Source organism: Mesocricetus auratus, unplaced genomic scaffold (assembly GCF_017639785.1).
Source record: "Mesocricetus auratus isolate SY011 unplaced genomic scaffold, BCM_Maur_2.0 Super-Scaffold_100024, whole genome shotgun sequence".
NCBI lineage: Eukaryota > Metazoa > Chordata > Mammalia > Rodentia > Cricetidae > Mesocricetus > Mesocricetus auratus.
Window position 1 is genome coordinate 19,742,865 of NW_024429205.1, and position 27,765 is coordinate 19,770,629.

Genomic DNA, 27,765 nt, shown 5'->3' on the forward strand with positions numbered 1-27,765 from the left:
ATCCAGCCCATGCATTTCTCTTGGAGAGGGAAAGGACTCAGACAACACCATCCAGGGAGAGATCCCATGTCCCCCGTAAGGGAGAGGTCTGATGATGGCTATGCCCGACTCAGAATGTAGCCTGGATTTCTCCTCTGTCTGCTCCACTGCTGGGGGCGGGGCTCCTCCTCCCCCCTTCTAATGTTCTAGTCCCAGTCTGGCCCTTTGGTGGAGTGATGGTTGACCTCTCTTACAGTCAAGTACACTTTCAAGAATGTTTTTCAATTTCAAAATGCTTCAAGGGCATTTGAGGACAGTGAAACACATTAGTGTTGCTCACTGTACTGGCTGGTTTTTTGTGTCAACTTGACACAAGCTAGCGCCGTCAGAGAGGAAGGAGCCTCAGTGGAAGAAATGCCTCCATGAGCATTAGCTGTAAGGCGTTTTCTCATTTAGTGATCAACAGGAGAGAGCCCAGTCCATTGTGGGTGACGTCATCCCTGGGCTGGTGGCCCTGGGTTCTGCAAGAAAGCAGGCTGAGCAAGCCAGTAAGCAGCATCTGTCCATGGCCTCTGCATTGGCTCCTGGCCCCAGGATCCTGCCCTGTCTGAGGTCCTGTCCTGACTTCCTTCAGTGATGAACAGCATTGCTGAAGTGTAAGCCAAATAAACCCTTTCCTCCCCAGCTTGCTTTATGGTCACGGCATTTTGTCACAGCAAAAGAAACCCTAACTAAGACCCCAGTCTTTGTAGCCTAGGGCACGGGGCCACCAGTGGCAACCCAGAAGCCCGAACCCCCTCCCATGATCCCAGCAGAACTCACCTATGGTCACTTCAAAGGTAATTGGTTTGTCCCCGTTCTTCCGGTCAATCATGGAAGCTTCCAGGAAGGCTCCAAATAGAAAAAATTCTTCCATTCTTCCTGTGCAGCTCTGTGGGGGAGGCAGTTAAAACCTGCATTCAGCTTTAGTGGGGCAACAGGTCTGGGTCAGGCTCCTGATATAGGCAGGCTCTCGGCTGACAGTTGGGGTGGGTCCTATTCAGCTTTGGGGCTAGGAAGTCTGGGCTCAAGCCCCCAGCCTAGCTGTCCTTGTTCTGTAGACCAAGGATAACCACGGCTGAGAAGAGAAGCAGAGCAGGGTCGCCATCATGGTTGCTGGTGGCTATAACGGGATCTCTGTGCCGAAGAGCACAGGTCAACAGGAGATGAGGACGGAGGCTGTGTCACATGGCCACATGAGGGCGTCTGAGCAGACAGGGCAACAGTAAGGAAAAAGCAGAAGCCAGCTGGCACGTTGAGGAGACCCAGTGAGGACCCCGACACAGCACAGCCTTGCCCTCACCTCCGAGACGGGCGTGGCCTGCTCCACCTGCACTTCCGTGGAGCTGGTGAGCTCTGGGTTGGAGGTGTCCAGGATCTCCACAGCCAGTCCCAGCATGAGGCGGGCGCGGAAGGACACACCCTCCCCCAGACCCTCGTTCAGGTCCTGGTGTTCGTCCAGCAGCGTGTAGTTACGTGTGGAGCCGTACATGTTCACCCAGGCTGGGCCGAGCGTGGGCAGGAAGCCTACGGTAGCGAGGGGAGAGGTGGAAAGACTGTGTCCTGAGTGCTGAGCTCAGGACTATTGGGCGCCAGGCGTGTATGGGGCAGCTTTGTCACCCGAGCCTACACAGCTTGCCTTCTGGCGTCTTAGTCTCTGCAGGGGCCTTGGCAAGGTGTGTGGGAGAGAAAGCCAGACTTGTTTCCCACTGCTATAGGTGCGATCTTTGGACTTAGCCGCTCCCCGCACCCACGGCCCGGACCCTCCACTTTGGTTTCTGGATGTAGGATGCACATCTATCCTGCCACTTCTGCTTAGGGGACCTTCCCTCCTCTCTGTGTTCTCATGGTTACTCTTGGGCCCTCAGCTCCTTCAGGAAGCAGCAGCCGGGGCTGTGGCCATGGTGGGCTGAGCAGGAGCTGGGGCTGGAGAGCAGCCTCGTTCTCCATCTCTGTCACCAGTCACTTCTCTCGTGCTTAGGAATTGGGGGTAAATCTTGCCTTATGTGAATCTAATTCTTCTTTAATATATTTTCTTTCTTCTTCCTTCGTTTGTTCCTTCCTTTCTTTCTTCTCCCCCCCAATCTCTCTCTTTTTTGGCAGAATCTGAATATGGGCACACACCTTTAATACTAGCAGGCAGATCTTTGATCTTTGTAAATTCAAGGCCGGCCCAGTCTACATGGTAAGACAAATGAACAAACAAACAAAACAAAACCTGTGTGTGTGTGTGTGTGTGTGTGTGTGTATGTGTATGCATGCACACGTGCGGATGCATCTATAATGTGTGTGTATGGGTGTAGTATCTGCACAAGGAGGCCAGTCTCTGATAGTTCTGTTCTTTTTCTATTTTCTTTCTTTTTCTTTTCTTTTTTTTTGAGACAGGGTTTCTCAGTTGGAACTTGGCAGGTTGACTAGGCTGGCTGGGATTTAGACCTTGGTGCAGGGATTGCAAGCACATGCCATCATGCCGTGCTCTCTTTTTTTTTTTTTACAATAGGTTTTAGGGATTGAACTTAGACCCTCATGAACCATTTTTGTTTGTTTTGTAAAAATGGCATCAAAATTGAGATTATAATTCACTAATAAAATCTGGCATTTAAAGTGCGTGTTTGGGTAGCTAGAGTATGTTCAGCAGGCTGTGCACCCACCGTCATGGTCTGTCAAACTCCTACCCGCCCTGAAGAAGCCCCCCACCCCTCTGAGCAGGTGCTCTTGGCCACCCTCTCTTTGTTCCTGAAGCAGCAGTCAATTGTCTGTGTCTGGATTCACTTCCTCTTGGTATCTCCTCGATGCAGAACTGCATTGTGGGCTTTCTTTTTTGTCTGCTATCCTGGTCATTGGTATCATGTCTGTCTCTCTAATTTCCCCAGGGGCATGAGAAGGGTTAGGAGTGGCATCCTGTGTCACTGTATCCTTGTGCCCAGCATTTTTCCTGGGCTCTGGGATCCGGTCAGTCCCCACAGGCCCATAGATGGGTGTCATTGCTCTCATCCGTTACTAATGAAAACCCGGAGATCACATATATGGAGCTTGTGCACTGTAACATATGACAGTTCTTAATTTCATTTGGCCAAAGGCAAAAACGGGTGCAAAGGCAACACAGCTAATTGCTAGACCCTGTCAGGTCCAAGCAGTCTTGAGTGTTATTACCTTCTCCCTTTCCTTGAGGCAGGGGCTACAGGTAGACCCTTGAAAGCTCTGTCTGGCTGAGGTCCGAGGTGGTGTAAGGGAAAGGGCCTCATTCACTCTTCCCTCCATGCCCCGCTCTCACCCCTGACGCATGCACGCACGCACGCACGTGATGCAGCTGACCTTTGTCTCCGTCGTTGGAAATCTTGCGCAGGTCAATGAAGTGGGTGCCGATGGCGACATCGTTGACCTTGTCGGAGTCTCGGATTTGCACCTTCATGCGTTTGCAGAGTGGGGGGAACAGGTCTGTGAAGACGACCTGCTCGTTCCACAGTGGCTCATAACTGCTCTTCTGCACCGACGTTTTGCCCTGGTGAGATGAAGTCACAGCTAGTGTGTGTGTGGGGAGGTGTATGTGTGCATGTGTGTGTGTGTGTGTATGTGGTGTGTGTGTGTGTGTGTGCATGTGTGTGTGTGCATGTGTGTGGTGTGTGTGCGTATGTGTGGGTGTGTGTGTGCATGTGTGTGGTGTGTGGGTTCCCAGCTTGAGATTCCAGATTTCTCCTGGTTTGCCCCTTCCTCCCACCCACCACCCGTCCCCTAAGCCCATCATCCCATTCTTCAGCATTTCTGTCTTCAGTACCTTCTGGCCAGCAAAGAAGACTTGCACGTAGGGGTCTACGAGGTCCTTGTTCTCACCAATGAAAGCCTTCTTCACGTTGGCCATGAGGCTTGTGTTCATCCGGGGCAGTCCCTCCGCTCGGTAAATTTTCACGTAGAACCGGGCCCACTGACGTTCTGGGGGCACGCCTTCGGGGAGCAGCAAGTTCCTGTGAGCACAGGCAGCATGTCACATCCACCATGGATCAGGCTCAGAGAATCCTCTTTGCCTCTTAGGTCCTTAGACCGAGAGCCATGCAAGGAGCATGATGGGAGGAGAGGCGGAGAGGATGGGGTCAGGGAGGAGATGGGAGAAAGCAAGGGAACGTTTGTACATGTGTGTTGTCTGTCTCGCACAGGCCTGCATGTGTGCGCACACACACACACACACACACACACACACACACACACCAGTTAGCAGCTGCATCCTCATGGGGTCTGGAATAATCTGTGGAGGACCGCTTTAGAGGACCCAGACTTGGGTTAAAGACACTCATTCATGGGATTCTGGGAAAGGATCCCCTCTCACCGAGATTCAGTTTCTTCCGCATTAAGGTGGCAATAATATTAATAGCCACGTGTCAGAAAAGCAGCACATAGTGAGTGCTTTACAAATGATAACGGAGGATGCTAATCATGGCATCAGAAGGCTACCAGCATCTCCTCTTCCCACCAGCTTTCTCAGCTGAAAGTCTGGGCGTCCACACATCGCCCTCTATTTACCCCAACGGACACACTGCCCTGGGCCCTGGGGGAGACTGGCAGGATGGAGCATGGAGGTAAGGGGGTGATGGCAAGAATTCTGGGTTCAGGCCACTTCAGGAGCTTCCTCTGGGGGAGGAAGGAAGCTGTATGCGGATCTCCAGGGGAGACGGGGCCTCACCCCTCGATGTCGTCCTCATCTGTCTCGTTGGTCTTGTGGGGTGTCTTGACGTTGTCTCCCTTGCCTACCACAGCGACATCACACTTTACATAGCCCTTCAGCCCGGCAGAGATGTCGTCGGGGTCAGACAGGATTGCCCACTTGTGATGGAACTGGTGTTCTGCAGTGACAAGGAGGAGCGTTGGCCTGCCACCCCCATCCAAGACCAGGCCGTGGGACACCCGAGCTGAGCGCCTGTTAGGCCTGGCAACTTCAAGGGCACCGGCCCAGGAGACTTGGGGCCACAGCTCTGTTCGCACCCACCCGGTGAAGACAGAGGACCACTGTAGCCAGAGGGTTGGGCGGGGCCCCACCCAGGAGCATATTCCAGGACTCCAGACTGCTTCCAAGTCATTTCTCAGCCTGCAGGTCTCTCCTCTGGTCCCTGCCACGGTTGGTCCCACATAGCTGCCAGATAGGTTGTACTAAAATAGAGGCTCCCCCAGCATGTCCCCCACCCCGTGTCAGTCCCTCTGAGTTCTCCTGTGTCTTGAGGGGAAGCCCAATGGTTTGGCAAGGGAGTCCGGCTACTCTCTTCCCTGCTTGGTTCCGCCACCCCAGGATGTCCAGGCAGAGTGCCCACTGCTTCTTGAGCTTGCACTAAGACGGACTCTAGGCCACTGTGTCTGCTCCAAATGTCCTCATCTTCTCGCTTGTCCTTGTTTAGCTGGAAAGCTACCCATTTTGTCCAAGGGTCTCCTCTTCCATGCAGCCTCCTCTGACTACTTCAGAGGGATGGGATCTGACCTCTTGGTGCCCCTGGGGACCCATGTACCTGACTCCTATCTCACTGCTCATCTCTACACTGCCTGCTCCATGATTAGACTGGAGCAGATTAGCAGTGTGCCTCCCCAGTGTCCCTAGGGCACAGGACAGCGTGGAGAAAAATGCCAACGAAGGAGGCCTTTTAGGAAGATCTGCCCCACAGGGTTAACTTTAAAATAGTTACTTGCAGGTATTGAAACCTGCAGGCTCTCAGAACATCCCTCTTTTTTTCTCTTGTGTCCTCCAAGGTTCTGACCCTGGTGGGGACCTTGAGGGGAGGTTGGGGCAGGGAGCAGGGTCCAGCCTGAGCGTGTGGGTCAGCTGGTCCAGCTGTGGAGAGCTAAGGCCCTGAGTGTCAAGGGAGGTTCAGGGGCGATGAGAGAGGCCAGGAAGCCTTGGTTTTTGGAGCCACTGGAGTCCTCCTGCTGAGCTGGTGGCCTCAGAAATAGGGTGCCATATATCACTAGAACCTCAGGGTTCTGAGCAGATACAGGTAGGAAGGGTAACCCGATGGCTGGTGAGATGAGCAGCGCCGCGTAGGTGGGTGCCTGTTGGCCTGGGGGATGTCTGGGAGGATGTACGTGGATAAATGGATAGCAGGATCTGTTATGCTGTGGACAAAGGAGTGGATGTTTGTATGGATGGGTACATTGGCAGGCATGTACGAGGTTGGATGAAACGGGCGTAGGGGTGGGATTTAATAAGGAAAGAACAGGATTCAGCTAACACAAAATTTACCTTTAAACCTAAAAGGGATTGGAAGACAAACCTGAAAACATGGCTGAAGATTGTAGGTGACAAGAAATACAGATGACAGATTTGGGTCTGACACACACGAAACAGTTGTCTAAAATACAGGTGGTGAGTAACCTACTTCTGGCTACATGGCCATCAGGGAGGGGCACCCCTGTGGGGTACACACTGCATTTATGTCCTCTGGGGTTCTTCTAGACTGACATTGCAATCTCCAGCTGGAGATGAAAGAAGAACAGGAGACTTAGTTCGCCCCAGGGCTTCGTGCTCCCCAGCTGTGTGGCAATGGAAAGGCCCCCCACTCTGGCCTCTGTGACTACAACCCGTCTCCAGCAGAGGGCAGCAGTGAGCAATTTCCTGCACTCGCGGTCAAGAGAAACTTTAAAGGACAAGCGAACCTCTGAGAGGGGACCAGGTTCACACAGTAAGTCTGGGAAGGGTGCTTACGGCTCATGAAGGCCTGAGCTCAAGTTCTATCCTCCAGTAGTTTTGGACCAGCTTGGAGAGTCTCTGTTTCCTTATTGTCAGATGGGAACAACAGTGTCTGCATGGATTGGGAAGTTAGACCTGCTGGAATGTGTCTGACTTAGTGTCTGACCCTACCAACCTCTTCTGTAAGAGCATTTTCTCAGCCAGAACTCAGTCACCAGTTTCCCACCCTCCCCTTTATCTTGGCTGAAGGCCTGCTGACGCTTAGTCTAGAGAGGAGGCCCTCTCCAGAGATGCCGGCGGCTGCACTCAAACCTACAGACCATGGCTGGGCATGTATCCTGGGAAGGGACATAGCAGGAATCCTGGAGGCCCCGAGCCTGTGCAGGGCAGTGGAGAGGCCTGGGTACCAGGAGACCAAGCAATTCCTCTTACGCAGGGTAAGTCCCCTCATCACTTTGGGTTTGTCAATCTTCCCTTTTGCGAACCCCAGTTGGACAACTTGCTATATAGCTAAGGGTGACCTTGGACTTCTGATTCTGCAGCCTTTACCTCCCAAGGGCTGGGACTACAGTTGTACACCATCACAGCGGGTTTACACAGTGCTGAGGCTTTAACTCATCCCTTTGGGTGTGCCAGACTCCACTAACTGACTAACACCCCAGCCCACCGGTCTGCCTGTCTTAATGGGTAGCCGACTAGATGCTTGAAGGCCTCCTATGTCTGGAATGTTTCGATCTGCGAGTTCATGTGAATAGTCTTAGACACTAGACTCACATTCCTGATGCAAGCCATGCTACAGTGGGCGCCAGCTGAGTGTTTATAGGCCCCAAGAAAGCGCCGACAGTTTCACCTACATGTTAGTGTCACCTTCAAGGTCCCTCCCCCACTGGTGCCTCTGTAAAGTGGGAAGGGATGTTACTGTGTGTCTAACTGCTTTGCGAGGGACAAATGTGACAAGGAAATTGTATTGTCATCATCAAAGAGCCCAGTAGGGTGATTATTGATGTCAGGGACATGGATATCCCCAAATTGACAAGCCTTCTAGACCATCACTTGAGGTGCCCTTGGCAACTCTATGCAGTGTTGGCCGTTGGCACCCGATGAGGGGATATCTTTCTGTATGCTGTGACTATATGTTTCTCTTATCGGCTGATGAGTAAAGCTGCTTCAGCCAATGACTTAACAGAGTAAAGCCAGGCGGGAAATCTGAACAGGGATAGAGAGAGGTAGTAGGCAGAGTTGAGGAGGTGCCATGTAGCTGCCAGGGAATAAAAATTTGAGGGCATCACCATCAGTAAGTCTAGGCCATGTGGTGATACACAGATTAATAGAAATGGGTTGATAATTAAGAGAAAGCTAGCCAGTAAGAAGCCTAAGCCATTGGCTGAAACAGTTTTATTCATCAACCGATAAGAGAAACATATAGTCACATACAGTCGCATCTCCCATCAGGTACCTGTGGAATAATTAATCAGATATAGCACCTCCCACCATGACTTCCTTAGGGGGCCTGGATCCCTTATGAAAAGGGCCCAGAGGCCCCCAGAATTGCTGTATAACCCTTGCTATCAATGGTCACATTTAGATTGGACAGCGTGGGGTGCTCTGAAACACACGCTCTGGTATCCCCCTAACTAGCTGAGTGGCTGGGCCAAACCCTGGCACATCTGTGAGCCTCAGGTCTCTCCTCTTTGTTTCTTTGTTTGTGTTTCTGAGACAGAGTTCCCCTACGTAGCCTTGGCTGTCTTGGAACTTGTTCTGTAGACCAGACTGGCCTCAGAGAGATCTGCCTGCCTCTGCCTCCCGAGTGCTGAGATTAAAGGGGTGCGCCACCGACACCCAGCAGGCTCAGGCTTCTTAACTGCCAGAAAGGGGGGGGGGATGACAGGGATTTTGTAAGGATGGCAGTTTCCTTTTCTGCTCAGCAGGTGCCAGCCAGGGGCAGGGGGTGGGCATGGCCCCTCCCCGGCCTCTCACTGTCCTTGGTGTAACTGTTTTCATATAACACAGGAGAAGTGACGTTCTTCTTAAGCTGCCTTTCTGCACGACTGTGGCCAGATCCCTTGCTCCCATAGTGACCGAGCACCTATCAGACATGGTGCCCGTGGCCTGCACATCCTCTTCACTGCCAACCCCATGGCCACACACTGATGGATTCTGTCTGTGCTCCTTGACGGATGAGTTAGGAACCAATACAGCAGGATGCACCCTGTATGTTGCTTCTGGTAATGCACGCACCAGTCCATTCTCATGGGTTACTCACCGGGCTGGGAGTACACGGTCCCCACGTCCATTTTGAAGGAGCCCACCAGGGTGCCACTTCGAAGCAGGTTCTTAGAATGGATCACCTTCGGGACAGAACCACCAGCAGCCCGTCAGGCAGGGCAGGGGGAGCCTGGGGGGCCGGGGGCGGGGAAGGGGACAGGGGCGGGGCCCACTGATGATAGCGCTAACTCTGTCTTTCTCAGGACCCAGGTTTCATAGCAAAGTGGTCAGGTATTTGGCGGGGACAGGGCTGGCTTGCTGAAGGTCAGCAGCAGCCCCTCCCGTCCTACGCTGTGTTCCCCCACCACTGTGACATATGGCTGAGTAGGTTTTATACTCTATAAAGAGAGCCGGGTGAAGGTGCAAGAGGGGGCCACTGTCCATTCTGTGCTGCTGCCCTTTGCCCAGTCTGCGTCCAGGCACAGGACTGTTGTGCTATGAACAGCATGTTACGGGGCTGTGCGGAGATCCCAACGTAGGCCCTGCCGGTGGCGGCTGCTCTCCACTCACCGAGATCTTGATGATCTTGTCAAACATGACGTCAGGAGAGACATGGAAGTCGAAGACGAAATACTGGAGGGGGGAAGGACCCAGAGTGATTGTCACTGCTGTCCCTCCCTCCTAGCAGGACCTGCCTATAACCCGCCACTTCCCCAAGCTTCTCAAAGCTCACATGAGCAGTAGCGTTGACCCACTGGGTTCTGAGAGTCTGAGTGGGTGAGAAGTAGGGTCCCATCTCCTAGGTTGGGTCCTCTACTCCCCCGGGGTGGAACAGTCTACTTACTACCCACGCTCATGCTGCAGGCTGCCCACCATATTTGTAGATGACATCATGCTGCAATGTCAAAAAGTTGAGAAGAGTCCTGCCCAAGGAGCCAGGAAACCTGGGCTCTCAGCCAATTTTGCCCTTTTCTAGCTGTATAGACTTATACACATGTTCTTTGGCATGTCCTCAGAGAGCTGTAAATTAGGGGTATGGACATGGACTACCATGTCACAGAATCAAGCAGGCTATGTTGTACACCGTGGCGTGATACCATATAGATAACCACAAAACCTCAGTGCTGCCTGGGAGATGCACCCCAAGTCAAGAAGTGTTCACAGGGATTTCAGAATGACACACTCGCGCTAAGACGACACCTCCTTAGCCACAACAGAGAAATACTGCTGTGTGAGCTGTTCTCTTCTGCTGTGAGCCTCTATGCTCAGTCTCCATCCTTTGTCCTGGGTGTACTGGGACGAGGTTAGGGTGTAGGCAGTGGGCACAGTGACTACTGCTTCGATGGACTTGTAGGCGGGGCAAAGAGGGCACTGCTACCAGAGGGCTTTGGATAGAGCACATGTCCCGAGAGCAGGTATTTCTCGCTGTCGTCAAAAGTCCTAGTCAACAGCCTGCTGACTCTGTGACAAGGTAATTGATGTTCACACCCTATTTTACAGCTAACACTTAATCATTGTGAGTAGAAATGTGGTCAATAAAGCCAGAGACATTTAGCTGTTATTATTATTGGATCCCGTCACTTCCTTTTCTGAGTCTCAGTTTACCCTTATGCTATGGGGATAATGATGTTAGGCCACCATGCCATCGTACTCCAGGGGCATGACTGAACAGAAGCAGGGAGATGTGGTTGTAAAGTCAAAATGACAGAACTCGGTTGTGCACTTGGTAAGGACACAATAAACTGGTGTGTATGGTTGGTAAGTCTTGGGGTGCTGGCTGGGGTGAGGGGTCTGCAGCTCTGGAGTCTGGGTTTGGGAATGAACCAGCAGCGGTGAGGATGGTGACAGAGCTGTGGGAATGGAGGGGCACCCGAGAGAAGCCCAAGAGGAGAAGCCTGCTCGGGGCGGGGCTCGGGGCGGGGCTCGGGGCGGGTCTCGGGGCGGGGCTCGGGGCGGGTCTCGGGGCGGGGCTCGGGGCTCTAGGAAGCAGCAGACTAGTGGGATGAGAAAGCCATGCAAGTTAGGAAGCTAGGAGGAAGGTTCTGGAGGAACCATGAAGCAGGAGAGTGTCCTGAGAGCTCCGGGGAAGGAGGAACGAGATGAAGAATGTGACAAAAAGTGAGAGGGTGGCACAGCTCACACATCTACTGTGAGTGTGGGAGTTAGCTGGAGATGGCTGGAGACCCGGCTGGAAGAGGAGAAGAGCCATTTGTTTGGGTGGTGGGTGAGAGACTCCAGGTTCCTGTCCTTGGGTATCCATGAGGTGTCCTGGGGGTGTTTACGGTATTCTGCTGTAAAGTGCCACACGGGCAAGGGAGAAGGGAAGAGCCACGAGAACGGCAAAGACAGATCAGGGTCTCCGTACAATGCTGGGTCCTTTGGTTGAAGAAACAGGACAGTCGATGGCAAAGGTGAAAGTGGAGATTGGGTGCGGGGAGGGGCAGTGGTCACAGGCTGGCCAGGTGGGCCACATGTGCGCACAGAGAAGGGCCTTTGTGTTGGTCTATGTGTGGCCAGGCTGTGGGGGGACAAGACTCAGGAGCCTCCCCTTCCCAGGCAGGCTTACAGCTGTGCTGATGAGCTACAGGCCAGGCTGTAAGAACCGCACCAGGCCCATAGAAGGAGCTGGATAAGCTGGAGCCAGACCCCACGTGCTCTGAGCTGGCTGGAGTCACAATCCTTGTATTTCCTGAACATTGATTCTTTCTTGGGACTGCTTAGAGATCTGCTAAGTCAGCTGAGGGTTCCTACCAGCCTCTACTGTTCGAGTGGACCCAAAGGAAGATTCCTGCTTCCTAGAGAACCTTCCAGAAGCAATGCATCCCCACAGCTAGAAGGGTGTTTGTGGTGACTTGAATGGGATGGCCCCCATTGGTTCACAGGGAGTGGCATTATTTGAAAGAATTAGGGCATTATTGGAGTAGGGTGTGACCTTGTTGGAGGCATGTGTCACTGTGGGTGGGCTTTGGGGTTTCAGAAGCCCAAGCCAGGCCCAGTGTCACCCTCTCTTCCTTCTGCCTGTTGATCCAGATGCAGAACTCTCAGCTCCTTCTCCAGCGCCATGTCTGCCTGCAGGCCACCATGCTTCCCGCCAAGATGATAATGGACTGAGCCTCTGAACCTTAAGCCAGCCCAAATGAAATGTTTTCTTTATAAGAGGTGCTATATGTCTTGGTCATGGTCAGCAATAGAAACCTACGATAGTATTTTTCACTGAAGAAGAAAAGAAGGAAAAGAGACCATTCTTGGGACTGCAAAGAATTAAGGCAACATAGTGTAGAGTGGTGGGCTTAGCTGGGGGTGAGTTTAATTCCCATGGGACATTTGCCAACACCTGGGATTATTTAGTTGCTACAGCTAGGAGGCTTGCTATTGGCACTTTGTAGCCTTAGTACCCGGGTCAATGCAGAATTTTCCACTCCAAAGTATCCAAAAGTCTGGAGTTTTAAGAAACCCTAGTTTAGACAAAAGAGACAAGTGACCCTTGAGCTGGGTCCCTGCAGAGACAATAGGAGTTTGCTAGGGGTCCACAGAGCTGGGAAGCTATGTCGGAAGGAGTAAGCAAGTCTTCTGAACGTGAGGTAGCTGGGCCTGATGCAAGATGAACTTCCAAGTCAGTCAAACATGGCTCCACCACTGTCAAATAACCCGAGAATTACTGGGACTGGTCTCCATAGTCGCCACAGGAAAGGGGACTCTCATTGAGAGTGGAGGCTTTCCAGTCAGGAATGCCTCCTGGTATGAGATCAGAGATGCCCAGCTTGGATATCCCGATTCCACCCAGGGCTTGAGGGCCCTTGAGCAGTGACGCCCTGCCCTGGGAGGGCAGTGGGACACCAGCTCGGAACATTGCAACCCGTGGTCACACAAGAGTTTGGTCAAGCTTGAGCTGAAATGCAGAAGTGTTGCTGGGTCCTGCACTGCACAGCTAGAGGCCCCACAGCTGCCCAAGGACACCCTCAGCTTCCCCCTCCCCCACTGCACGGCGTAGGATGCAGTTGCATCAATTGAGCTAGCCTTGCTATCTGAAGCCACTGGGGTAGACAGACCAAGTGTCCCCTCTAGGACAGGGAACCTGGGACACCCAGGCTTCTAGACACTTGAAATGTGCTCAGGCACCAGGGGAAGAAGGCCTGTCCAGCTTCTCCAAATCCAATCTTGATGGGGTCCCTTCTGGAGTCCAGCAGTCAAGTGGGCCTTATCCCATCAACAGTTCCCTGGGGGAGGTGGGAGGGCTCTTCCTGACCTGAGGCCTCAGTTATCTCCTCTGTAAGATGGGGACATCAGACTGTTAAGGCTCTGAGGTAGCTCCACCTCCCCACCTCATGTGGTCTCAAGCGGAGGAAACAGCCGAAGTCGAGACTGTGTCCTAGAGGGAGGCCTCTTAGGGGCACAGGGGACCAAGAAGGCAGCCTAGTAGAAAGGGCAGGTACCCCTGACCTGACCAGTGAGACCCAGGAGTCTCAATGTCCCTGAATGTGTAACAGTATCTATCTATGATGGGTATTGGTACACCTCTGGATGTAGGAGGGACTTGGTGCCTGGAAGGGCTCATTGATGGTGTCAGCGGTACCCAGGCTAGGGTGGTGGAGCTGCCCTACCCTCAGGAAGGCATGGTTGGCTTGTAGGGGTGCACACTGGAGGGTACAGAGGGTGTGGCACTGCATGCCCGTGTGCTGGGTTGTAAGAGTGTGGGCTAAGACCTTGGGGCTGGTGGCTCTGTGCTTCCAACTCCCAGCTGCCCCTGTTCCCGTGTCAGTAGGACCCTTTCCCGCCTTGAGGCCACAGGGGACACTGACCTCGTTGTAGTAAGGGCAGTTTGTGGACTCCTTCATAGACGTGTATTTTTTGTCATCGCCCACCTCCACACACACCACAGGGTCCATGTTCAAGCCCACCAGCTGCCGAGCCTCGATCACTGTGATGCTGACCTGTGGGAAGGAGAGAGGGGGCTATATGAAGCATGGTCGCCATCTTAGAGTCTAGTCTTCCCAGAGCGTGGATCAGGCAGCAGGACTACGAATTTCAGGAGCCAGTCCAGCTTGGAGTCAGACCCCAGGATCCGTGTTGACTATGGCCCCTCATTTGCTGGGTGATCCTAGGATGTCTGTACTGTGAGAGGTTTCCAGGCTGGTGGCCTCTAGAGCGGTGTTACAGAACTGCACAAATCCTGGTGCCAGGCCAGCCTCCTGATTGGTGGAAGAAAGGTCCAGCATCAGTTTTCCTAAAGCCAGTCAGGCATGCCCAGCCCACCACAGGCAACCACAGACAGCCATGAACAAGGGGTAATGTAAATAGTAAACTTAAACATTATAAGCTCTTTTATAACTTGATTGTTTCTTTATAAACTTAGGAGCTGACAATATTGTGTCACAGTGTTGAAAAGTTGTACCTCCTGAAAGTTCTACTCCTGGTCTCTAAGTTCTCCCTAGTTCTGTGACTCTGCTGGGGGAGGGCCACCAAGCCTGCCTCACCCTCAGAAACAGGCCAAGCTGCTCAAGTCTCCGTGAACTTGCTTTGGGTGCTGTCCAGGGTTTCTTGTTTATGCTGCAGGCCCCTGACATACCCTTGGCTTCCTAAAGCTGGGTCCTTCCCAATGTCCCGTCCCCTCTCCCTTGGTTGAATTTCCTTGACTGGCTGGAGCCTCACTTTCTGGCTTGGTTAGAGTATGTTGTATGCATTCTGCTGTGCCCTTCCACAGCCTCTAGCTCCCTGGGATCTTCTGAAACACTGTTTTGGTTGTCTGTTCTGTCAATAAATATTTAGAGGACACCTTCTGGGACCAGGCAAAAGTGAGGTTGGAATAAACTCCTACTCTTCAGTGATCTTACCATAAAGGAGTACTGGCTGATGGGTTTTAAACTAACACATACATATTTTAGCTTAGAGTATCATAAGAGATACATTATATCTTTATATGCACATACATATAAAGATAAGCATACCCAAAGGATGTATATAAAGATACATATATGTGAAAAGATGTACTTATATGTAATATAAAACTGAAAAATATGATTTTATGTATATATTGGGAAAGAGAGAAGGATAGGAAAGGGAAGAAGGAAGGGGAGAAGGGGGAGAGAGGGAGGAATGTGATTTTTGATGCAACTGCTCTTTTTCCAGAGTCTTCATTTCAAGCCAGTAGCTCATGCCTTGGATTTGGTGTGGTCAGTCCCCACTAGGGTTGCCATGGCAAAATCCAAACAGGTACAGATTTTAGGTTGCTGGTCTTGGCACCCAGTCTCAACCTGACATACGGCCAGGAATAGATGCAGAGGACCCCGTGGGCTCACTGAACTGCATATTCTCAGCTGAGACCCTCGCTGGCGAGGATTGAATGAGATGATGAGTACCCCAAAGCAACACAATACTGAATACTGCAAGAGCTGGGAGCCCCAGGAGTGAGTGGCCTCCCTCTAGTAGCGGCCCTCTCTCGAGTGGGTCGTGGTAGTCGGATGCTTCAGATTGCTCCACAGGAGGCTTGAACTTGCGTTTTAACCCAAAGCCTCCTGTCTGCTGTCAGCATTCCCCGCTAGCTAATTTGGCTGCAAGAGAGGCTGTTTGTGTCGCTCATCTGGGTCTCTGGCACTTCAGTTTGTTATGCTTTTGATGCAACTTCTAAATATGATTTTACTCAGGAGAACTGCTTTCCATTTTTAGATAAAAAGAATCCTTGCTAAAATTATCAGCCACTGTGTTCTTCAAGGTCTTATAAATAGCTCGAAGACCAAGAAAAATCCACACATCAGAAGTGATGCTAGGGAAATAGAAACCCTAACAGCAATAAGACCACTGCCAAGAAAGCACAGAAAGGCAGGAGCGGCCGCTTCTATTCTGGGGCTTGAGAGGCCAGAGGGGCTGAGGTTCGAACGCTGAGGATCCACGCTTGAAGGAGTCGCAATAGTCAACATTTCTTCAGGGAACCAAAACGGAAACAAGGCTAATTAACTTAGCTCCAAGAAGTTGACGGTGAAGCGAAACTAGGAGTCCTTCTGGAATATTCTTTGCACAGCGGTGCATAGAGTTTCAGCTTCCAGAAACCTTTTTTATGCAGAAGGTTTAGAAATTCTATTAATCTACAACTAGCACTGCCCCCCCCCCCAGCCCTTGGAAAAACAGGTTTTCTGTAACTCAGGGCTAGGAACAGACGTTTTGGTCAGATGTACAAGCTGAGATTAGCTGGCCCATGCCAGGAGAGTGGTTGGTTTTCATGTGTGCATCCCATCTTTTGTCCCCTCCTCTGTGTGGTCCCTGGGTCAGAAGGTCACAGTCAACATGGCGGGGGGCTGGGGGGGGGAGAGGGGGTAAGGTGGGGAGGAGAGCAGATGGTTGAAAGGAGTGAATAGATTCCTGGATGAGGGTGGTCCCAGGGGAAGCCTGGGAGTGTGAGATAGAGATGAGGAGTCTGGTACCCACTCCCATAGCCTCCCCAATCCCTGCTCCAATCGTGTGTCGAACATTTGGCAATTAAGAGTAACAATGTGGTCATCGTCTGTATTTGTCAGGAAGGGACAGGCCACCCAGTCATCAGAAGGTTGAGAAAACCCGACCACAATGAGAATGGGAAGACACTGCAGGGAAGCAAAGAAACTTCTGTTTCACTCAGCTTTTCCAGAAGGAAAAACCAGAGGGCAAAGGGAGCTGCTGCTGGGACCAGGTTACCAGCTGGCACCTTTGGCTATCCCTCCACGTCCTGTCGAGGTAAGGGTTAGAATTCCCTCACTAAAGCAACCTCAGGGAGCAATACTGGCTAAAAAAATGTCTACTCAAATGTCCTGCAGGGCCCCAAGAGTAGCGGTGCCTTGTGACCTGCTTTGGGGACCTCTGTTCACGCAGGCATCAAGAATGTCAGGGCAAGCTGAAGGAGGAGGGGACAGGGACACCCACTCACCTACCCACACCCAGCATTCTTTGTGTCCCCATGTCTCCAGAGCAGAGGTAGGACATGACCAGAGAGGCAGATCACTCTAGTGGAGACAGGGAGGCTGGAGTGGATGGGGCAATATAAGACATGGGGGCCCCGGGGAAGGGCTGCGGAGTACAGCAGGGGCTGGGGGCTGGCCTGGGAGATGGAGAGATGCTGGAAACTGGAGAACTGTTTGGAGGTGACATGGTAAGCCTCAGTGCCAGGGCCAGAGACCAGGGGACAGACTGTATGCTCATGAGCATCTATGCTATAAGGACAGCTGCCCGCTCTGCAAAGGGCATATTCCCAGGGAGGTGGCAGTGGTTTGTCCCCTTTCAGACACTAATAGGAAAGAATTTTAATATTCCACCTGTTCCAAATTGTCCACAGTATACAGCACACTGGAGTCTCATCCCACAGACCTCCTTCCGTTGGTATCTGACCTTCACAATGGTCCTGACTCTCAGGATCCCACCTGGACCTGAGTTCTGCCAGGTCTGTCTAGTGCTATGGGCTCTTTGAGGCCTTTCTGATTGATTACAGCCCAGTTCCCCAAAGGAGAGACATCTTTTTTTTTTTTGTTTTTTTGTTTTTGTTTTTGTTTTTTGTTTTTACAAGACAGGGTTTCTCTGTATTGTTTTGGAGGCTGTTGGTCCAGCCCGGCCTCGAACTCACAGAGATCTGCCTGCCTCTGCCTCCTGAGTGCTGGGATTAAAGGCGTGTGCCACCACTGCCTGGCTGAGACGCCATTTTTTTTTAATGTGGTTGGTACATGGTATTTATCGGAAGTAAGGACAGTTTGCATTTGAATTCTCCTCGCTCCCTCTCGCACAGTGATAAACACATGCAGGTGAGCTGTGGATGGACCGGTCGGGGGACACAGTGCTGCCAGGTGAAATGGGGTAACTGGTTCAATTCAGCAAGTGTAAAAGACTTGGGAGGGAAAACTGTCCGGCTTGGGATGTCAAAGTCCCTGGCAAGAAGCAGTTTGGGAGGAAGAAGTGAGTGTTGAGCTGTGAGGGACCAGAAACACTCTCCAGAAGCCTCCACTGCAGAGAACAAGGGCTTTGACTGCTGTGACTCCCAACCTGGCTCCGGCCTCGATTTGCCTGAGACCCAGGGGCCCCTAACTTTCTTGGTTTCAGTTCTTGCTGTAAACGATACACTAACAATTACATTCACAGGGCTGTAAGAATGACATCATCTCAATGGAAACGCATATTCAGCTCTTAGCATGGTGCCTGGTTTGATAAGTCTTTAAAATAATAAATTGCATTCACAATGATTTCACATGCTTTTGCACAGCAGGCCAGTGGCATGGTATCTGCATGGGGGTCTCTGGGAGTTCCCTGGTCTCAGCACACAGAAGCAGTCCCTCAGGTTTCAGTCTCCCAGAGAAATCCCCCAATGCCTTAGGACATTGCGTTTGGGTTTTGATAGGTCAGGGGGCAACATTCCCAAACCTCCAAGGGACTCTAAAGGCTTGAGGTTGTCTAAAATTTGAGGGTGGCACCACATGACACCACTTGGGGTTACTTTTTAAACACCAGGGAAAATGGGTACTGGATGGAAACAAGCCAAGGCAAGCATTAAAGGAGTTCAGGTGAATCCTTGGGAAACATAACCAGGCATTGCAAAGTAGGCGGTGCCACCTAGCCCTTTATATCATACCCGAGGAAGTGAGGTGGGTTGTCCATACATAAGGATAATGTGCACAGGGCTTGGGAGATGGGCATCGAACATAAAGTTGCACTCATATCTGTTTCTGACCTATGACTGGGTACTGTTAACTCTCAGAGGAGAGTCTGGAGCCAGGGCAGGCCCCTGGGCCTGTCTTGAGAGGCGCTTTCTCTCGTCTTTCTTCTCACTTTCTACGTAAGGGCTAGGTGTTTCTGGTTTATACACCATTCTGTCTGGCAGGCGAGCCATTCTATCCAGCTCTGTACCTCAGGCTGGGAGAAAAGACAAGCTGAGGGGCTGGACCTGCAAAGTGGAGGCTACTGAGGCCCGTGTCAGCAGCCTCCTGTCCTGCTACTGAGGCCCGTGACAGCAGCCTCCTGTCCTGCTACTGAGGCCTGGGTCAGCAGCCTCCTGTCCTGCTACTGAGGCCCGTGACAGCAGCCTCCTGTCCTGCTACTGAGGCCTGGGTCAGCAGCCTCCTGTCCTGCTACTGAGGCCCATGACAGCAGCCTCCTGTCCTGCCCCCACCCCCAGCAGTGACACTCAGCCCCTGTTCTGCCTGCGCTACACCCAACCCCCCCCCAGTCAGACCTTTCAAAGTTTAGTTTCAGAAGCAAATAACTACTAATCTAAGAAAGTACAGAGACACAGAAGGGAAAATCACTCCTATATATACTGTCTGGAGATAATAGGATTGATGTTACTTCCAGCATTAAAAGAAGCTGGAACAACTTAAAAACACACTCACCATTCTTCAAAAACTCATCCCTGAACTGTCTGAGTGTGTCTGTGTGTGTGTGTGTGTTTGTGTGTGTGTGTGTGTGTGTGTGTATGTGTGTGTGTATGCGTGTGTGTGTTTTCCAGGTTCCCTTTTCCTTAGAATTTCCAACAATGGACACAGAATCTTCCAGGAGCGATGAGCGGAACAGAGATCTCAAACTCTTCTTAGGTTTGCACCTGCCTTGGTATTTCTAGGAAAGCCAGGCAGAAGTCAACCGCGAGATTCAAGCCTCTGGCCCTCTGTGACCCCCTGGGTCTCACCTGGCAGGAACACCGCACTCTAGCCCGATCTGTAAGATGCAGACATCCGGGTACCCACCTACCTGGTAATCCATGGGTCTTCCAGCACTTGGCTCCATCTTAATGTCTGGCTTAGACCTGAGGAGGAGAATGTACTGTCAGGGACTGTGCGAGGGACGGAGAAGCCAGAGCCACAGAACTGTGGTCTTCAGATACTCAATGTGCCAAGAGAATTTGGGGCAGGGGTGGATGTCCTCAGCAGCACCAACAGAGAGGACTAAGCAGACAGAAGTAATAGAGAGGTGGCCATTGGCTGAACAGAGTCACATGTGGCCTGGTCAGCTCTGTGCTTTCCCTGCACCCATGGGGGCTCAAGGACGCTGCCTCTATAGGGAGACAGGTGAGAGGCCACCCAAGGACAGTGAAAAGGGCTTTGGGAAAGCTGTTCATGGGCCCTGATTTCTCTGCCCCCAACTCTCAAGTCGGCCAGTTGGCCCTACCCAACAAGGCTGCGGCAGGTGGGCTGCAGGCCACTCACCGCTTGTTAGAGACATTGCTGGTGAGAGCGGTGACGGAGGCTAGAGACACTGAGTCAGGATCCAGCCCATCCCCCAGCCGGATGGCCAGGTGATCCAGGTCCTCCATCTCCAGCACTGCTGGCTCATCTGGGGAAGAAGGGATGAAGGGTAAGCGGGCGAATGCAGGGCCAGGGATAGTCTCCTCGGAAGGAGAGTCAAATTTCCCTTGCTTAGGATGCTGCCACACGTACATCTCTTGCTGACTGATTGATTAATTCATAACAGAGTCTCACTATGTAGCCCAGGCTGGCTTGGGCTTTTGTGTAGACCAGGTTAATTTCAAACTCACAGAGACCCAGATGCCTTTGCCTCCCGAGTCTTGGAATTAAAGATGTGCATGGCTATGCCCAGCTCTAACATTAGTCCTTAAAATGCCTTAATCGCCATTATGTCTAGTCTTCCTTTCTTCTGTAATCTTATCCAGGTGTAATTCTTTTATTCAAGTCCATTTTCTAAAGCTCCGAGTATCCTTTGTGGAAGAAAGTAGGAAATGCCCTGAACTTACTACGTCCATCTCATGACAATGGCTACTGTCAACAGAGAGACCAGGCGTCAGGCCAGCAAGCCTATATGTGAATCCAGTGGAACGAAGTTATGATTTGGAAAAGTCACCCAGACATGGTATGTTTGGGTTTCGGCAGGAAGCTGTACCCTTTATCTGAGAAGGGTGCAACCAAAACTGGTCAGGGAAGAGAGTTCTAGGGCCAGTGGGCCACATAGGAAAGCCCGATGCTGGCCACACATAGCTCCCCTCTCCACCGCACGGACCCCCGAGTCTTCCACCTGTCTTTGCTGCCTCTCAAACAGCTGTCAGATACCCTTTCAGCCTCCTTTCTTAGGAGGGGCCAGGCATGGAAGGTCACTCCAGCCCCGCAGGCCCAGGGGCCTCTCTCTAGAGACAAGCCTGCTCGCAGCTGCCAGGTGCAGCCTAACAGGCCTTCTTGCTATTCTCTCTTCTAATTAAAAAGGTCTCTCGGCTCATGTGAAGTTAAACACTCAATGAAGGGGAAAACCTATCCACCTGACAGAGGCTCGAGGTCTTAGACTGCCTTTTCCCAGGCCAGCCAATGGGAGTCCAAGCCCTGCCCAAGCGGCTGTGGGCGTGGCCAATGGGAGGTGGGGAAGGAGGGCCCTTTGAGACCTGTCTAGGGCGGGTTTAAAGGATGGTTACGGTTGGTTCAAAGTGGTTGATGGATCTGTATGAATGATGGGCAGGACCACGTTGCCTACCTTGTCTTTGGGGCTCCTCTTTGTGGGACCGAGTCTTGCCAAGTTTCATGGCCGAGAACACACTCCTTCCCGCTCTGTAAAAGTGGGAACCCCCAGAGTGAGAGGGGGGCTAGCCGCATGCAGGAAAGCACAAACACACAAGAGGCAGTCCCCGGGGGAACTCGGAGCAAAGGGGGTGGAGGCCCCGGGCCTAATTGACCTCTCCCAAGATACCTTCCAAATTAGGGGCCATGAGCCCCGAAGGACATAGGCCACTTCCTCCCTGGCACCTTCGGGTTAATGAGGAGCAGGTGGGGATCCCAGCTGACCAGGGAAGCGGCCAGGAGTGTGGCTGGGTCTTGAGCTTCCCAGCCTGACCTTGGCCCAGTCTTCTCAGAGCTCTGAGATCGGCAAGGCCCCTAAGCAGTCTTCCTGTCCATACATCTTCCCTCCCCACAACTAGAGCTAACCGGAAAAGAGGCCAGATGCCCAGAGACAGCATCAGAACAGGTACATAGGTCTGGGTGACTCGGAGGGACAGGCCGAGGCTGAAGATGAGACGGGAGCCATGGAAGCCAGCTTTTCAGGTCTCAGGTGGCGGCGGTACACAGAGCCTGCTTTGCCTTCTCTATTCTCTGTGCCGGGAGAGTCTCCTCAGTTCCCAGTGCAAAGGGTCTTTCTCTTATCCGGTGCCCTCCTGCCTATGCCTTCCTACTCCAGACCGCCACCTCTTACCTAGTCCCTAGAACGCATGGCAGACCCCATAGTTCCTACCTCTTCCTCTGGTGTCTTATGGCCGTGTGTTGTACCCAGGCAAAGGGCCTTGCAGTCAGTGGGGTTGAGGGAAGGGGGCAGGGCTTCCCACAGCCCTTCAGCGATGTCCCAGCAGCCGAGCCTGAGGTTCCCCCAAGCCAGGAAAGACCAGGAGTAGGATCCGTGGGGGGTAAGTGCAGTATTCCATTACCCCATTCATATTGTATAAGGACACCCGACTCCCTGCATTTCCCATTCCCCTCCTCCTGGGTGTGACTGAAGACTCCTGTGGGGTAGGTACTGTCGCATTCCTAACCTGCTTCCAGCCAAGCCCACTGACATTGGGTCAGCCTTGGCTTGCAGAGGCTTGGGATGGTATCTAAGACCCCCAGATCCTTGCTCTGCAGGGTGTACGTTGTGAGGTTGTAGAAAACCTTTCTGTCCTTGTGATGGCCTGGGCACCTTGAACCTCTCTACCTGGGATTAGGGGATCAGTCTCATCCCCCCCGACTCTGCTTAACCCAGATACAGAGTGAGCCATGCCTGAGTCCTGTCATGGGTGGGTGTTGTCAGGCCACAGATATGTTCACTGATGCACTAGAAACAGTTAAAAGAGGTGGGCAGCCCTGGTTTGTCTGTTTTCCCTGGTATTAAGGGTTTAAAAATAAAGGAAGGAAGGGAAGGGTCCCTATAAAGGACAGCTGCTGTCTTTGGAGTTATTATCATTTGGCTCAAGTATCTTCTGTTTCCTAGTCTCTCAGCTAGTAATCTCTGTTTGTGTCGTGTGTGGCGTGCATGTTCACGTCCGTGTGAGTACACAGGTGTCACCTACATACAGAGGCCAGAGGCTGACACTAGCTGGCTTTCTCAGTTATCCTCTCCTTGAGTAAGTCAGGGTCTCTTGCTGAGTCTAGAGCTCAATGACCAGGCTAGTCTAATTCACCAGCTTGCTCAGTGGATCCCCATGGCCGCCTCCTCTGGAGCGCTGGGGTTACAGGTGGGTTGCCACGAGCAACAAGCATATTATCCACTGAGTTATAGTCCCAAGCCCCTCAACCTCCACCCCGTTTCTGTGGTTTTAACTATTGACTCTAAGCATCAAGTATGAGGATGACCTCATTTCAAAAGGTATTTGCTGGGGTACAGGATTAGCCTGTCTGGGACTTTATTTAATTTTTAGATTTTGGTTTTGTTAGAAGTCAATTTTTAAAAATTACATTTGTTTATTTACTCATTAATTAGCGAGAGTGTGTGGAGTCAAGCATGCTCCGTGGCTCATGGATGGAAGTCAGAGGACAACTTGCAGGTATTAACTCTCCTCTTCTACCACGTGGGTCTTAGAGATGGAACCGAGATCATCAGATCTGGTGGTAGGCTCTCTTTTCTCCTTAGACAAACCTCCAAACCTCCACCTTTTTTTTGAGACAGGGTCTCATATAACACAAGCTGGCTTGCAACTTGCTGTATAGCATAGGCTGGCCTTGAACTCCTCCTGCCTCGGCCTTCCAAAGCTGGGATTAAAGGCATATACACTGGTAGGAATGGTAGGAATTAAACCTGGGCCTTGCAAGACTCTACCACTGAGCCACACTAAAGGGAAGTAAATCACACACACACACACACACACACACACACACACACTGAAATGGCCAAAAGAAGTTACAAATCTTTTGTGGGGCGGTGGCTTTCCTCATGTTTACTCGTATCCTCTGGGCAATTGTGAAGGGCATGCATATGTCTCTTCATTCAGCTAGTGAAGAACTGATGAGAAAAAAATCTCAGAGTCCCACGGTGTGTGGAGCAATAGAGGCTGAAACCTGGAGTGCATGCCCCCAGGCCTGCAGGAGTGCCACTGTCCTGGCTGCACTGTCTCCGTGATCCGGACCTCTCTGAACACGAATCCATTGTGGCCAAAAGCAATGCTGGGGAAAGGCAGCAGGGCCACTGCAGCTGTGGCTTAGGTGACAGCATCACTTGCAGAATGGGATGTCATCTTTCAAGAATGACCCAGTCCTCAACACGTTTTGGAAGAGACTGTGATGAGGGTTAAGTCGCTGGTGACAAGACATCAAGCAGATGAGTGACTTCATTAGAATTGGAGGTGGGAAAGGGGTCATCCTGCCTGGCATAGCCTGAAACATCCTGGGGGCTTTCTCCCCAACAAGTGGTTTAAAGGGCAAAGTGGCTATTTCTAGAGTCCTAGTCTTACATGTGTGTGACCTACATGATGCCATCACCATGGCAACCTGCTCTCCCCACCCCTGGGGGAAGGGTTCTGAGATGGCAGAGCCAAGTGCTATGTGGGTCAGAAGAGGTCCTCTCAAAGAAGACAGCTGCTCTGCATCTGGGCCGGGATCTGGGCGGCTGCCAGAAGCCCAGGAGGACTCCATGGCTTTCTAAACCTTGTCCAGCTAGCCACTTAAGTCTAAGACCTGGGGTACTCTTAGACAGTTACAATCCTTTAATTAAAGTGCCACTTTATTCTTTAGAATGAGCATTTTGGGAAATAAAAATTGAGACTTTTAATGACCATACTTAAACCCAACCACCTCTACTGTACCCTAGAAAAATTCAAAGAAGAATCCCCCTCCTAAGACTGCATCATGTGACCACTGACGCAATCAGACTCGATGGGGTTGTCTCAAAATGGTGTTTTTTGATGAAAAGCACAGATGTGTGCAATGGTAGACACCATCTCCATAGTTCCTAGCCCAGGCTCTGGGCCTCTGGCCCCTTCTACACGGTTCTTTAGTTGGTCTATATGTAAGCAGCAGAGCAGGATGCCATTGCTACTGCCATACTTTGTGATTTCTCAAATGACACATCAGGAAATCACTATAGAAAAGGCCCTTTCTACTGTGCTAGTCCCTGGAAAGCAGTGTGTGGCTTCTCCAGGCAAAGGGCAAAGAATGACAATTAAAAAATAAAGCTGGTTCAATCAGGGCCTTTTAAAGATTATCAAGTTATATTGGAGACAGATTTTTAGCCTATGATTTACGTTTCTCTTTAAAGAATTAAAACTCTGTGTATCTTCTAGTGGGGTTGCATAGCCACAGACGGTTGGATTCAGTGAGAAGCACTGAACAAGCCAGGAGTTAGCTCTGTGAAGGGAAACCTGCAACCAAGCAAGTCTGTATTCGCCGGCACGGAATGCCTGAGAAGCAGGAGAATGAGCGCCTTTTCCAGGGGACTCTTTCTAAATGACACGCCATTCAACAAATGACCCTGGCGCGTGGCCACATCAGTTCCTGCCATTGCCTGGGCTCAATGAGACCTAAATGAACAAACAACAGCAAAGAAGGACGGGTGAACCGGCACGCTGGGTAAAAGGCCTTTCCGCCAAGCCTGATGACCCGAGTTCAGCCCTGGGGCCCACATGGTGGAGGGAGAGACGTGAGGACCACAAGTTGTCCTCCGACTTCCACACATGTCAAGGCATGCGCACATATACCCATAAGACACCCACAGCTAAACACTGAACTGAACTCCTGGAACCTTGTTGCAGAGAGGGAGGAGTGATGAGCAAAGGGGTCAAAGAAACAGCTGACCGGAACAAGGGGGAGCTCATGGACCCCAGACTGATGGCTGAGAGGCCAGCATGGGACTGATCCAGACCTCCTGAATGTGGTTGTCAGTGAGGAGGCCTCAGCAATCTATGGGACCTTGGGTAGTAGATCAGTATTTATCCCTGGCATACAAATGGACTTTGGGAGCCCATTCCACATGGAGGGATGCTCTCTCAGCCTGCCCCGATGATATGACAGACTCTGGCGATCCCCCATGAAGGGCCTCACTCTCCCTGCAGAGTTGGAGTGGGGATTGGGTGGGGGGTTAGGTTGGGGGGGCTGGTGGGGTGGGGTAGAAGGGGAGGGAGAGGGAACTGGGATTGACACGTAAAGTAGGTTTGTTTCTAATTTAAATAAAATAAATAAAAAATAATTGTAATGAAACAACAGAACATCAGCAACAAACACACAAATACAGCAAAAACACACATACACAAAAATAACACACACAAACACAACAAATACACAAATACAGCAAAAACACACAAATACCACACACAAACACAACAAACACACAAATACAGCAAAAACACACATACACACAAATACCACACACAAATACAACAAATACACAAATACAGCAAAAACACACAAATAACACACACAAACACAACAAATACAGCAAAAACACACAAATAACACACACAAATACAACAAATACACAAATACAGCAAAAACACACATACACAAAAGTAACACACACAAACACAACAAATACACAAATACAGCAAAAACACACAAATAACACACACAAACACAACAAATACACAAATACAGCAAAAACACACAAACACACACAAACACAACAAATACAGCAAAAACACACAAATAACACACACAAACACAACAAATACACAAATACAGCAAAAACACACAAATACAACAAATACACAAATACAGCAAAAACACACATACACAAAAGTAACACACAAATACAACAAATACACAAATACAGCAAAAACACACATACACAAAAATAACACACACAAACACAACAAATACAGCAAAAACACACATACACAAAAGTAACACACACAAACACAACAAACGGAAAAGCTTGACAATTAGGAGTGTAGGGAAGGTGAGGATAGAGAGAACCACATTTATTTCAGTGTCTGGCTTCACCATGCTCAGAATGATATATCCAGCCTGACAGTTCTCTATAGAAATGTTTTTAAACCCGTGTGTCCAGTGTAGCCCTTCTCTTATGTATCAAGCAATTCCCTCACCTCGTTCCATGGCTCAATCTGGAAGCCTGTCACGATGGCTGTGTGACCCACCCAAGGGTGGAAGCTGCATATTCATCATGACCTGGGGGCATTCCCTGAGGGAAATCAGTGGATCTTTCTGGAAGCTGTGACTTAGAGGGTGTGGCTACAAATGAACCACAGACTGTGGCACTCACAGTCCAGCCAGGACTTCTACTCCACGAGTACCTTCAGCTGCAAATGCCGAGGCTCATCCACTCATGTTTCAGGTAATCAGGACACACGAACTGTCCGTGAGAGGCAGGACACACGAACTGTCGTCCGTGAGAGGCAGGACACACGAACTGTCGTCCGTGAGAGGCAGGGTCTCTCTTTTTTCTTTGCATTGTTGCTTATACAGCCTCTCACTCAATATGAAGCTGGCCTTGAACGCCTAATCTTCCTGCTTCCATCTCCCAAATACTCAGATATGGACAGATGCTACCTGTCCCCAAAGTTACAGGTAATTTTATAATTTTAAGTGTATTTTAACTGTGTTGAATTTCCTGTATGGGTGAAGACAGGCTGACTTAAATTTGTGTGTGTGTGTGTGTGTGCATTTGTTAATTTATTGCTTATTCTTTTAAAATTATTTTTATTTTACCAGCATTTGTGTTTTCCCGCATGTATGTCTGTGTGAGAATGTTGGAGCCTTGGGAACTCAGTTACAGTTGTGAGCAGCCGTGTGGGTGTTGGGACTGAACCTAGGTCCTCTGGAAGGGCAGCAAGCACTCTTAATCCCTTAGCTGTCTATTTCTCCAGTCCCTAACTTATTTTTTTCAGAGCCGGAGAATCAATCCCAGGACCTCACACGTGCTAGGCAAAGGCTCTACTACTGAGTTACATGCCTGGCCCAGACTGACCCCGAGGGAACGTGAGACCCTCAGTGCTCCTCCTGACCCTGGGATGCCTGGGA

General features: G+C 51.0%; 1 protein-coding gene across 7 annotated transcripts in view; it reads right to left on the reverse strand.

Moving 5' to 3' along the window:
- Otof (otoferlin) overlaps positions 1 to 27,765 on the reverse strand; it is a 94,456-nt gene that overhangs the window by 19,222 nt on the left and 47,469 nt on the right. For all 7 annotated transcript variants that reach the window (XM_021229223.2, XM_005073511.4, XM_013116036.3 and 4 more), the window contains 11 exons: positions 21,305 to 21,378; positions 20,035 to 20,161; positions 19,580 to 19,634; positions 13,687 to 13,818; positions 9,458 to 9,520; positions 8,946 to 9,030; positions 4,694 to 4,853; positions 3,794 to 3,980; positions 3,334 to 3,520; positions 1,322 to 1,545; positions 802 to 910 (listed from right to left, as the gene is read on the reverse strand). In XM_021229223.2, coding sequence (XP_021084882.1) covers positions 802 to 910; positions 1,322 to 1,545; positions 3,334 to 3,520; positions 3,794 to 3,980; positions 4,694 to 4,853; positions 8,946 to 9,030; positions 9,458 to 9,520; positions 13,687 to 13,818; positions 19,580 to 19,634; positions 20,035 to 20,161; positions 21,305 to 21,378 — 1,403 coding nt within the window. The remainder of the gene's footprint in view (positions 1 to 801; positions 911 to 1,321; positions 1,546 to 3,333; positions 3,521 to 3,793; positions 3,981 to 4,693; positions 4,854 to 8,945; positions 9,031 to 9,457; positions 9,521 to 13,686; positions 13,819 to 19,579; positions 19,635 to 20,034; positions 20,162 to 21,304; positions 21,379 to 27,765) is intronic.